General features: G+C 47.8%; 1 protein-coding gene across 1 annotated transcript; it reads right to left on the bottom strand.

Annotated features, from left to right (window-relative positions):
* Positions 1-300: 300 nt before the first annotated feature.
* Positions 301-4,175, bottom strand: RPL11 (ribosomal protein L11). Its single transcript, XM_055398308.2, has 6 exons — positions 4,053-4,175; positions 3,124-3,274; positions 2,322-2,428; positions 1,961-2,092; positions 812-922; positions 301-382 (listed from the first exon to the last, which is right to left on the bottom strand). The coding sequence occupies exons 1-6, from the start codon at positions 4,056-4,058 to the stop codon at positions 353-355; spliced, it is 537 nt and encodes a 178-aa protein (XP_055254283.1). The 5' UTR covers positions 4,059-4,175; the 3' UTR covers positions 301-352.
* Between the last annotated feature and the right edge of the window lie 9,300 nt (positions 4,176-13,475).

Here is a 13,475-nt window from a genome sequence, read left to right as displayed (position 1 = left end):
CACTTAGCAGAGGGGAGCCCTGCACCCCACTTTAATCAAGGCTCTAAATTCAAACCCGGCCCCAACCACACCACCCCCCATACAATCAGTTTGCACCGGGCCACGGCACCACAGCCTGCCAACAGGGGGCGGTGAGCACAGGCAGTGCTGCGAAGCTCTCAGCCTGGGGTCTGCCAGGAAGCACTGGCGTCCAGGGGGAAGACAGGGTGGTTACCAGCTATTCCCATCGAAGCTTTAAGTGGCTCGAGGTCCAAGGACTTGAACATGGCCAGGCTCCTTGCACAGAACACACAACAGTAATTGTACATTTCATTGAAAATATTTTATTGGCCTTTTGGATAGAAACGGGAATTTATTTGCCAGGAAGGATGATCCCATCATACTGAAAGAGAAGAGATTTTATTTTTTCAGAACAGGAGGTAACAGTAATGACTGCATCAATGGCTAACGTTCAAGAATTCAAATCAGATACATGAATTTTGGCTTGGAATCCCATATCCCTAAACAGGAAGCTGGCCAGTTTTAACAATCGCTCCACTATGCTCAACTGAACTGGACCCTGAGAAAAAGGGGTTCCTTTTAAAAGTCATATTCCTCCCCTTCCAGTTACCTGCATTCACAGGGCTGGGGAGAAGCCTGGTTCTGGGTGTTCTCTTAAACTACAAACCCTGGAAGCCCATTTGCCAAGCTGCAAATGTCCTACCTTTAAAAGACTACCCGCCGAAGGGTGCTAGGCTTTGCATCCCCATACCCCAACTCCATTCACCAACACCACCTTCCGCCACTCCACCTGAGACAGGTCAAGCTTTACCTTCTGCTGGAACCAGCGCATGGCCTCCTCTTTGCTGATTCTGTGTTTGGCCCCAATGCAGCCTGTCCTGCGCTTCTTGTCTGCGATGCTGAAACCTGGCCTACCCAGCACCTGTCCCAGGAATAACCAACAGTCACCTAGCCAGCTCAGAGTCAAGAGCAAACGGACAAGACTCACACACCGGAGCGATCGATCTTCCAGAGTCACCTCGTGGCCCAGTGATTTCTGGTGCAAGAGACCCATGACCCCAGGGTCTGATGGAACCAGCATCCTGGATGACACACTGCCTCATGATAGGTTTGCTCTAGAGGCTGGCCTCCCAGCACCTCCCCTCTCCCCACACCTAAATCCCAGTGGTGGCTAAGGAGTCACCACTGCTCCCGTGTCCCAGAGTGCTATTATTTTAAAAAATAGCAGATAAAAAAAATCTTACTTCAGCATGTGCACTGTACAAATCTTAAAATTTTGAGAAGCACATAGAAATAGTTGTATTTCTCTCCTCTGCTTCAGCTCAAAGTGCTTCTAGTTAAAGGTTTGTGGTGCCTGTGAGCACCGAACTGACAGTCTGTCTGGATGTTCAAATCTAATAGGCAGAATGCTGCCGTACTTCAGGTTTACAACTAGTCAGGCCTTCATGGTTTTGCTATTTACTTTGATTTTGGGGGGGCCAAAACATTACAGTGACACAAATGGTCATGTCTCCATTAAAATTCCCATCCCGAGCAAACAGTTCCATCATCAAACCTGCTTCTATGCCCCCAGATGGAAGCCACCCCATTCCCGAGGTCTAAGGGAAGCAGCTGGGAAAAGAGCAGCCAACCCCAACACCAAACACAGCCTCAATACCATCTCTCAAAATGTTACTTCAGTGGCTGGAACTGTTTCTTTCATCCACCTATAAGCCACATCAGTGCTCACTAGATCCTAGACCCTAAGCACCAAGACAGCAGGAATCTTCGTCCAGCTATAGTTCATAGTCAGGGCTACACCCCCACACCTGCCACCAATGAGGTGCATCTTCCCCAGGGAGTGAAGACAGACAACACTCAAAGCCCCACCCCAACATGTGACTGCCAAGAAAGCACAGACGAAAAAGAGGAGCAGCGTCCACTCTCCAGACCGGGAGTGGGAAAGGCTCAGTACTCATACCACGTAGAAGTCCAGGCCGTAGATACCGATGCTTGGGTCATACTTGATTCCCAGATCGATGTGTTCTTGGATCCCAAAGCCAAAGTTTCCGGTATCTGAGAAGTTATTTTTTCTTAACTCGTACTCTCGCACCTAAGGAGGAAAATGCAGAAATCACTCCCTGTCAACTCAACACCCCGATATCTAGCTCAGCCTGCAACACTCAGGACCCCCAAACACAATGCAATGTAACTTGGCCAGGAATAACATCTCATTTCCCCAAGACAGGGAAAACCCTTTAGAAGTTCCCCCCACATCAGAAGATTGACTATATGCTAGGTTGGCACTCTGTTCCAGTACCCCATGAAGAGACGGGCCTCACCTTTAGACCTTTCTCCAGGATTTCCTCTGCCTTGGCCCCACGGACGGTGCAGTGGACGGCAATCTTTTCATTTCTCCTGATGCCAAAGGATCTGACAGTGTATCTAGCTGCAGGTGGGGATAACAAGGTTAGCTGTTGTCATAGCTCCACTGCACTCCCCTCTTCCCCCAACGTCATCTCTGAAATTCCAAAAAAACCCAGCATCCTATAACAACCAATATTTGCTAAAACCCTACTGTATTCTTATCCCCATTTTACAGAAGAAGCTGTGAGAGGCTACCTTGTACAGACCAGTTGGTAATAAAAGAAGCAGGCGACAAATCTCTAAAAACAAAAAATGTAATGCCTGTGTTGTGCTTGCTGGGCAGTAGGCATTTCATATCACCCTGTACATCCTCCACAATCTTATTTATATAAAGTATTACCATCCCCCGTATGTAAGGAAGCTAAGGCCCAGAGGAAGAAATCAGATTTGTAACCGATGGAGCTGGAATCTGAACCATGAAGTAGGTTAGTCTAAGTACACAGCCTTGTTCTTACCCTCGCCTAGAATATCCTCACTGGTTATCAAACCAAATGCCATTTTCTGCATTCCCAACATTTCCACCTCACTGCATATCCTTATTTGGAAAAAATCTCTACCTGGGCTTGCCTGAGCTCAATCTCGACTCACACAAACCTCAGGAAAGCAATGCTTTCAAGAGATGCCACCTGTCACCTTCCAGTTGGGTACAAAACGGGCCTGACGTTTTTCGGGGGCATCCCCCAGCCCTCAGCCCTTACGCTGCCGGCCAACACTCACCTTTGGAGAACACTGGGGTCTGGCCCGTGAGCTGCTCCAGCACCTTGGCTGCCCGGGTCAGCCTGTCTCCGCTCTCCCCGACGCAGATGTTGAGGCAGAGCTTGCGGATACGAAGTTCCCGCATGGGGTTCTCCTTCTCACCTTGATCCTGCTGCAAAAAGAGAAAGCAGCGGCGGTCAACACGCCTCAAACCCGCCACGGCGGCCAGCCTAAACGCAGAGCGCCTTTCCGCTCATCCCCAAAGCAGTCCTAATAGGTTTAACAGCGATCGTCACCCTTTCATCCAGGAGCCACCGAGGAAGGCCTCTCGGGGGGGGTCTTGTCTCTCCTTCCCCCACGTTCGGGAACGAGAGAAACAGAACAGGTACCGGGTGGTAAACTTACAGACGCTTGAGAGTGAACCCCTCGGGGCTCAAAGTGTAGGGTGACGGAAGGCACCCCCTTTTTTCCGATGAGCTGGTGGAAAAAAAATCAACCAGCACGTGGCTGTGCAGCGCCCCCCACCCCATTCGGAAGCCGTCTAGATAGAGGCTGCGGCCGAAGTCTGGGGTTGGCCCCGATCGAGAACCCGGCGGAGGCTTCCCCCAGCACCGGGCTGAAGCGTCGAGACCCCGAGGCCAGCAGCCACAGGTCCCGGACCCCGCATCCCAGACCCCCCCTCCGATCGGTCCGCTGGCCATCGCTGCAGCCTGCGGGCCGTGTTCCTGGGCCTCCGGCGGCTGCCCGGAGCCTACTCCTGGGGGGTTGAGGGGAGACAGGCGACAAGGTCCAGCTCCGCGCTCTCGGCGGGCACGGTTTTGCCGGTTTCGGCACGGCCGGCACTGTGGGCTCCGTTCTCCTCGAGCGGCGGGCGAGGTAACCCCCAGCAGCTCGGCCGGCCGTGGATGGAGGTGGATGAAGGACAGCTAACCCGGGGATCAGCTACTCACCGCCATGACGGGAAACAGGAAGAGAGGGTGAGGTTTCCACCCCAGTGCCTTATGGGCCAGGAGGCGGGCTCTTTTCCCAGGCCAGAGAGATGAAGGTGAGGAAGAGAGGCGCGGCTGAAGCCTCGTAGAGTCGGCTGCCCCCTCGTGGATGTAGATGGCAACTGCAGGAGACCCTGGCGGTCCGGGGGGCCGACCTGGGCTTTTTGCAACACCATTTTTTTTTTAAAGCTGAACACTTTGATTTGCGTTTCTCTGATACTGAGTGATGTTGAGCATCTTTTCATATGTTTGTTTAGGAAGATGGTAACGATGACCCTATGTGCGAGACAGCAACAGAGACACAGATGTAAAGAACAGACTTTTGGACTCTGTGGGAGAAGGCGAGGGTGGGATGATTTGAGAGAATAGCATTGAAACATGGATATTACCATATGTGAAACAGATCGCCAGTCCAGCTTCGACGCATCAGACAGGGCACTCAGGGCTGGTGGACTGGGATGACCCTGAGGGATGGGATGGGGAGGGGGTTCAGGATGGGGGACACATGTACACCCATGGCTGCTTCATGTCGATGTATGGCAAAAGCAACTACAATATTGTAAAGTAATTAGCCTCCAATTAAAATAAAGAAATTAATTTAAAAAATTTAATCACAAGAATGATATTAAACTTTAAGTTAAAAAAAAAAGCTGAATGCTGTTCCCCCACTTACAATCTCAGGAACAAGTGGTTCTTGCGTCTTCAGAGGGGCCAGGACTACACTAAGTCAAGTAGGCAAATTTTGAAGTGAGAGTTATTCTATAACAGTGTAAACAAATGGGATTTAAATATTTAGGGAAATTCCCTGGCAGTCCACTGCTTAGGACTGCGTGATCTCACTGCCAAATGCCTGAGTTCAAGTCCTTGTCAGGGACTGAAGATCCCACCAGCAGCACAGATTGTGCATAAACAGATAAATAAATAGTAATTGAACAGTGTTGGCTCAGTAGTTGTGGCCGCAGTAAGTGGTTACTCCTATTAACAGAATGGAGAAGGAAATGGCAACCCACTCCAGTGTTCTTGCCTGGAAAATCCCATGGACTGAGGAGCCTGACAGGCTACAGTCCACGCGGTCGCAAAGAGTCAGACATGGCTGAGCTACTTCACTTTCTGTTTCTTTTCTTCCTATTAATATAAACTCACTATATTCAAGCAACTCCCTCCCCCCACCAAGAAATGTTAGACATGGTACATAATTAAGGAAAGGTCATCCTGCAGGCATGTGGCTTACAGATTAATCTCTGACAGACAACGACCCCAATCTCAGACAGTAACCAACCCCCTTTGGTTTGCACTAAATCCGCATCAGGAGGAACCAAGGAGGTGCCAGGAACCACAGTCCGGATAGAAGCTGGCCTTGAGTCAGAGTTTCTGTGATGGGGAGAAATAGAGAAAAGAGAATGCCCAGGGCTTTGGTGGAAAAGGAGTCAGGGGCTTTCTTCTACAGCCATAACTCCTTCTCTCCTCTCTGGATGGGACATAGAAGCCTCTAGGTTCTCCTTGTATCATCCTTAGGGACAAAAGGACGCTTCTGGGAAGCTGGGATGACGGAAGAAAGCCAAGAGAAAAGGCATACCCTTTGAGCCTTCTCTTCCAAGCCTGCAGCACTAGTCCAGAGCAGGGGCCTCTGGCAGATCCCTAGGATGGGCAGAGCCAAGGAAGGGACTGCTCTGGAACTCCAGAGATAAGACAGCTGAATGTAGCCCGTGATCTTGGATTTTCTCTTCCTATAAAGCACATTACCGGGACCACTGGCAAAATCTGTAGACTTCAGAAATGTCTATATGGTAGTTTAATGCTTGACCTGATTATGTGAGCTTGGTTACGGAAGAGAATGTCTTTAGGCTTAAGAAATGCACATGCAGTATTTGGAGGAGAGGGGCCACATATCTGCAGTTAACTATCAAATGATTCAGAAAAATAAAATGTTTATTTAGAGGGAAAAGGATAAAGCAAGCGCGGTAAATTTAAGATTTGAAGAATCCAGATGAAGGATACATGAGACTTCTTGCAACTTCTCCGTAACTCTGAAATTGTCCAAATAGAGAAAACAGCTTGAGGGAAACATGTGCTTGGGAAGATACATAAAAGCTTATCCTCGATAACCCCTGTCTCATTCCCTCCTGCCACAGTTTTTCTCCAGTTGCATCATTTGACAGAAGTTCCCACACGTGGTAATGAGGAATAGCTAATTAATACCAATATATCATGCCCAGTGGTACCAGCTCACTCAATCTTCAGCATCCCTGTGGAAGCAAATTCTATTGCTCTCCCATTTTACAGATGGACCAACAAGGCACACAGAGGTTCAGGAATGTTTATAGACACTATTTAAGTCAGGAGATCTGACCCCAGAGTCCAGTCTTGTTCTAGGAGCTAATGAACGAAGCCAGGGCCAGAAGCTTCCCCAGCCTTCCCCAGTTTATACCCTTTCCTCCCCACGACCCCAGCTCTCTGGGTCTTGTACCAGTCAGGTCCCCAGGAGGAAGGCAGAGGGGCAGAATTAGACCCAGTCCTTCTCTGCTTCCTCCTTGCTTGAGGCGTCCAGGTCAGTAGAAACGGAGGCCAAAAGACTTGTTGTGTTTTATTCCTGTGCCTGAAACTCATCCATAAAAACAAGACCAAGTTAGCAGGGGCAGGTTTAGCACAGTTCAGGCAAGAGAAGGGCAAGTTCAAGTCTTCTCCTTGAGCCACTCTTTCCTGGGTGCAGCCCTGCCTGGAGAGGTTGGGTAGCCATCACCTCTCACTTCTTGGCAGCTTTTACGGTCACCATGGGGACTCTGCCTCTAGTAGATGCTTTTTCTCCACAGCTATGATGACCGTGACAACCACAGTCTGCCTCATGTCCTGCATGGCAAATCCACCTAGGATACAGGATGTGGAGAGAAGATGGGGACACTGCCAGCAGACAAGTGATGGCACAATGGCACAGGGGGTCACGTGAGCCAAACAAGTGATAGCTGTGGTTGCACAGGGGCTTCCTAGGTGCCGCTAGTGGTACAGAACCCACCTGCCCATGCAGGAGACAGAAGAGACACAGGTTCGACCCCTGGGTCAGGAAGATCCCCTGGAGGAGGGCATGGCAACCCACACCCGTATCTTGCCTGGAGAATCCTATGGACAGAGGAGCCTGGAGGGGACTACAGTCCATGGGGTCACAAAGAGCCACACAACTGAAGCAACTCAATATGCATGCACAGAGTTGTACATACACGCTCATTTAATTCTCCCGACAACTCACAGTGGATCTCATTGTCTCCATTTCATAGATGGGAAAACAGGCAGAGACGTTGAAGTTTACTTGGCTGTAACGGTTGGAAACCCAGAAGCCTCAGCACTTATAGTGTTAGTTACTCAAGGGGAAGCTTGCTTTTGAGGCATCCACCACCCAACCATTCGAATGTCCCCAGACTCCAGGCTACTAGCACATTCTCTGTGCTCATCACAACCCAGGGGATGGATTGCATTTACATTTAATGGTGAATCTGGCAGTTGCTTCTCTTGGGGGTTCTTGGTTTCTCCCCCAACTTCAGGTTGTGGAGGACAAGGCTTTGGCAGCTGGCTTCAAGTCTCATAGACTTTTTGGCAGATGCAGGAACTAACGCAGCATTGCGAGATTCAGGTGGCGGCCTCTGTGTCCACTTCTAAAATTAGCCATTTGACGGTCCACCTGAAGCTGTCACATTTTTTCCTTACTATATATTTATTTTATTGAAGTGCAGTTGATTTACATTGTTTCAGAGGCACAGCAAGGTGATTCAGTTATACCTGTACACGCACATTATTTTTGAAATTATTTTCCTCCATTCTAGATTATTACAAACTATAGTTCCCTGTGGTATACAGTGAACCTTTGTTCCTTGTTGCATATTTATTTTTTTAATTAGGAATCTAGTGTTCTATTCATACCAAATCAAACAATTGAAAGCAAAATGTCATAAATTTTTTAGCTAGGCAAGAATTCACAAGTTTGCTAAAATATATATATTACACATATTATTTATACATGGAGCTTCTCCCGTGGCTCAGTGGTAAAGAATCCACCTGCAGTGCAGGAGGGTGGTAGGAGACACCGGATTGATTCCTGGATCAGGAAGATCCCCTAGAGAAGAAAACGGCAACCCACTCCAGTATTCTTGCCTGGGAAATACCATGGACAGAGGAGCCTGGTAGGTTACTGTCCATGGGGTCGCAAAAGAGTCAGACACAACTTAGCGATTAAACAACATCTAAAAGCTTTTCTACTATGCCTGATAAAGGCTGGAGAAAGAACATGAAAAAAAAGAAGAGATGGAGAAATTGGAAAACATAAACTAAGTGAAATGGGAGTGCTGAATATGAAGTAGGAAAAGATCATCAGAAAGTCCAGTGTTTTTAAGCATGACTGCTCATTAGAAACATAGCTGGAGCTCTGGAGGGGAAAAAAAGCAATACCTGAGCATTGGCATTTTTCAAAAATATTTCAAGATAATTCTGATATGCGTCTGGATTTTAAAAAGTGATTACAGTCGAGAAGGAAATGGCAACCCACTCCAGTATTCTTTCCTTGAAAATCCTATAGATGGAGGAGCTTGGTGGACTACAGTCCATGGGGTCACAAGAGTCAGACACGACTTAGGGACTAAACCACCAAAATGATTTTGTTCATTAAATTTCTGAGCACTGGAATAAAAGCAGGAAGAACGCTCTAATGCAATGTGGAAGAATGTTTTTGTAAATCTAATACAGCTAAAATGTACATTTTTTTCAGATTTGATCAATAGAAAAGATTAGAATTGGATTATGATATAAAATAAAAAGCTTTTATTGACATAAAAAAGTGATTATGAGTTTTTCCATTAAATCATAGCTTGGGTGATATCAGTTCAGTTCAGTTCAGTCGCTCAGTCATGTCCGACTCTTTGCGACCCTGTGAATCACAGCACGCCAGGCCTTCTTGTCCATCACCAACTCCCGGAGTTCACTCAACCTCACGTCTATCGAGTCACTGATGCCATCCAACCATCTCATCCTCTGTCGTCCCCTTCTCCTCCTACCCCCAATCCCTCCCAGCATCAGAGTCTTTTCCAATGAGTCAACTCTTCGCATGAGGTGGCCAAAGTATTGTAGTTTCAGCTTTAGCATCAGTCCTTCCATTGAACACCCAGGACTGATCTCCTTTAGGATGGACTGGTTGGATCTCCTTGCAGTCCAAGGGACTCTCAAGAGTCTTCTCCAACACCACAGTTCAAAAACATCAATTCTTCGGCGATCAGCTTTCTTCACAGTCCAACTCTCACATCCATACATGACCACTGGAAAAACCATAGCCTTGACTACATGGACCTTTGTTGACAAAGTAATGTCTCTGCTTTTCAATATGCTGTCTAGGTTAATCCTAACTTTCCTTCAAAGGAGTAAGCATCTTTTAATTTCATGGTTGCAATCAGCACCCGCAGTGATTTTGGGTGATACAGAGTTCTATTATTTTTTTGTTGACCAATCATGATGCAATGATATTAAGTGACTAATCATTACATAATCACAATAGAAACTATCACATTGTTAATCAACTAGACTCCAATATAAAATAAAAAGTTAAAAAAGAAAAACCGTAAGAAAAAAAATAGCCATTTTAAGATAACTCCCTTCTCCAATAACTGGGAGACCCTGAGGACAGGGGCTTGTTTATTTGCAAATATCTAACAGCACAGAGCCGGAATTGACTACTGTCTATGGTTTGAGTCCAGAAAGTTCTAGAGGTTCAAGCCCAGCCATGCATAAGATACCTGGGGGGTCTAAGCAATTGGAGAACCTGAGCCTCTGGATTTAACAGGCTCCATCAGTGGTTCTGGTGATACACTAGGTTTGAAAACCACTGCATCAGAGAGTCGGGGAAGGGGAAAAAGTCCCTACTAATCTCTTTGTGGTCCACCTCCTCCAGGTCAGCGCTTCTCAGACTTTGATGTGCACCCCAGTTGCCTGGGCATCTTGTTAAAATGAAGATTTGAATTCAGCAAGTCTGGCTGGAGCCCGAGATTCTGAATGCCTAATCAAGTCTCGGGGGATTCTCATGCTGCTGGTGCATGGACCTCGCTTGGAGTTAGCAAGGCTCTAAAGTGGCCTCTGCTTCCCTGTGTGACACTTGGTAAGCTGCTTTCCCTTTCTGGGCCCTTCTAACCTGGCACGCAGATCCTCTGACCAGGGTTTCCTTCCTGGCTCAGGTGTGACATGTTGGCCAACGAGCTCCCTGGAGCCAGGAGGAGGAGGGCACTGTCTGGTGGTCAGTTGCTGCTGGAGCTTATACAGGGGTGAGTACTCAGGGAAGTGTCCCCCACACACAGGGCTTTCTCAGAATCATCTGGATGATGCCTGCTTCCCTAGACTTCAGGGCTTTGGGCTTGTCCTCTGGCTTCATGCCCGAGAGCCAGTCAAGCTTCTCTTTCTACTCTGCAAACTTGCAGGTGATGTGGGTGGTGTGGCAGTCCAGAACGGGTGAGTAGCCAGCTGCAATGCTGCCAGAGTGGCTAAGGATGATCACCTGGAACCAGGGAGAAGGAGGTGGGTGGAATGGGGATGAGGAGGTCAGTAGCCAGGCACCCTTCAAAGGAGGTGGCTCTCACCAGCTAAGGGGTCAGCTGCCTTGGACACATGGTAAATTACAGTGAATATTTATGGGGTGCACCAAGTTCTGTGCAAAGCAAATCTCCTCCATTCCAGTTTAATTTTCACAGCACGGAGTCTGAGAAAACCCAAATTTCTTATCCAGGATGTGGCAGAGCTGAGGATAAATGGTGTCTATTAGTGATAGACAGTATCACAGTGATAGACCCTTTAGAAAAATGAATTATAATAATAGCAGCTGTCTAACTTGTTAGGTGGCCCCAGGCCAGCTGTTTCATCCATCACCTCATTTAGTAATCCCAAGATCACTGCAAGGTAATCCTAGTTTTAGTCCATGCATCAGAAAGAATGTGCTAGACATTGCATTAAGAAAAGGCTTCAGGGACTTTCTTGGTGGTCCAATGGTTAAGAATCCACCTGACAATGCAGGGTACATGGGTTCAATTCCTGGTCTGGGAAGATCTCACAAGCTGTGAAGCAGGAGCAGCCACAGGGGCTTGTCGGTAGGGCAGGCAGGGGGCTTAATGGAGTCTAGGGCTTCTAGTAGCGTTGTGCCTACCATGTTCCCTTGCTTCCTAGTAATCTTCCAGTCTCTGAACCAGGGCTCAATCTGGAATAAGCCACCCCACGTGCAGCTTACTCAGCCCTGAGAAAGCCTGTCCCAGGTACCAGCCTGTACTTAACGTGGAACTTCAAGCAATTTCTTTATACATTCTGAGCCTGGGCTTCCTCAGCTATGAAAGGGCAATATCAGTGCCTATTTGCAGACCAATGTAAAGACACAAAAGATCACATTCGGTTCACCAAGAGCAATACTTGACCCGTACCATGCACCCACTAAATAGTGGCAGGTACTCTAAGTCTCAGAGGCTTTGCCCCTGCATTGAGCCCACACATTTTAGGAAGCAGAGATTCCCAGAATCTGAAAAGCCCTTTGATCTCATTCCATGTGCTCATTACACAGATGGGAAAACCGAGGCCCAAAGAAGAGAAAGGACTTGTTAACACTCAGCAAAGTTAAGTAAGCATTGGGGATTTCCCTGGTGGTCCAGTGGTTCAGCCTTCACCTTCCATTATGGGTGTTGTGCATTCAGTTCCTGGTCAGGGAGTTAAAATCCCACATGTTTTGTGGCCAAAAAAACCAAAACATAAACAACAGAAGCAATATTGTAACAAATTCAATAAAGACTTTAAAAGTGGTCCTCATCAGAAAAACTTCTAAAAACAGTTAATCAGGATAAGAAGGAGAACAAGTGTCAAGTACTCTAATACTCATACCTTCTAAAGACTAAGATGTTCTCCAACCAAGGTACCCCAAAGAATGTGCTGCAGTGACTGAAGACCAAGGAAGCGGACTTATAAGCAAGGGTGCGTTACTGATGAAAGACCTTCCCAGGAGATGACGTTCAGTATGACAGTTCATTGCATGCACGCCTTTTAAGCAGACATTATATTTACTCCTCTAAAAACCCTACTCAAAGCTCATCCGAGGCATCACCTTTGCCCTCAAAGATGTGTCAGCTAATTGGAAATCCAGGACAGAGGACACACAGAAAGAATCAAGGTGGCTGGTATTAAGGGTCAGGTGGGCTGACCACGAGCTGGCCAGCACTTGGGCCTTAGAGACTGGGGAGACAATTGGAATCCTGATGAAGTGCCTCCTTTTCAGCTATCGAGCAAACCTGTAGGCCTCCAAACCTCAGTATTCCGTCCATGTCAATTAAACAGCAGCCCCCACCACAGCAGTATAGAGAGGTAGGTTCCCTGGTCCTGAGGTCACACACAGCAGGCTCTGCGAACGGCCACTCTCAGTTCTTGGTGAGACTCTCAGCAGGAGGAAGAGGTGACAACTGCAGTGGATGAAAGGGTTGGGAAAGAGGATCAGGGATGGTTTTGGTGGATGAAGGAAAAGGTTCCAGTCAGAAGCCTTCTTCCATGGAGAAGAAGCAGAGCTGGGCAGGACAGAAGCCACAAAGAATTGTTAGCCTCGGGGACTCAAAAATTAGTGACCCGAGGAAGGGAGCTACCATTTCTATTAATAACTCAGGGGGTTGAGCTTCCCTGGTGGCTCAGACAGTAAAGAATCTGCCTTCAGTGCAGGAGACCTGGGTTCAATCCCTGGGTTGGGAAGATCCCCTGGAAAAGGGAATGGCAACCCACTCCAGCATGCTCGCCTGGAGAATCCCGTGGACAGAGGAGCCTGGAGGCTGGACATGACTAACCATGGACTCACAAAGGGCTGGACATGACTGAGGGTGGGGAGAGGGAAGAGGTAAGAGGCTTTGAAAAAATGTAATAAGCAATTTTATATAAATAATTCAAACTTAAAAAAAATTATTCTCTTTCGAAGGGGGATAACTGAGGGTAGAAGTAGGTTATCAAGGACCAGTAACTGGCAGATGGCTAAACCAGGATAATGACGCCAACTCCGCATCAAACACCAGTCTCCTCAATGAAGACAAACTCTTCAATTAACCTGATGAACTTGCACACTCAGCTGGCTCTGTGCCAACTCACAGACCTGCACAACAAGCCTATGAGATCGGCGTCATCCCGATCTTAAAGCGGGGGAAACCAAGGTCTCCAATGGAGCAGATATTTCTTGAGAGCTGGGTCTAAGTTCCAAGCCTACGGATCCAGTCCACTCATTGCTGTTGCTCAGTTGTGTCCGACTCTTTGCGACCCCGTTGACTATAGCCCACCAGGCTCCTCTGTCCATGGAATTCTCCAGGCAAGAATACTGGAGTGGGTTCCCAGTTCCTACTTTAGGGGATCTTCCTG

This window comes from Moschus berezovskii, chromosome 2 (genome assembly GCF_049115385.1).
Source record: "Moschus berezovskii isolate FMDL1 chromosome 2, NW_MosBer_1.0, whole genome shotgun sequence".
Lineage (NCBI taxonomy): Eukaryota > Metazoa > Chordata > Mammalia > Artiodactyla > Moschidae > Moschus > Moschus berezovskii.
Note: the sequence above shows the minus strand (reverse complement) of the source record. Positions and strands in the feature narration are given on the sequence as shown.

What these genes read in the sequence shown, in the direction of transcription:
- RPL11 (XM_055398308.2), bottom strand. An exon ending in GACCCCAGTGTTCTCCAAAG is followed by an intron (nt 2,429 to 3,123) that starts GTGAGTGTTGGC and finishes CCCCACCTGCAG; the next exon opens with CTAGATACACTGTCAGATCC. An exon ending in TGCGCTGGTTCCAGCAGAAG is followed by an intron (nt 383 to 811) that starts GTAAAGCTTGAC and finishes CTTCTCTTTCAG; the next exon opens with TATGATGGGATCATCCTTCC.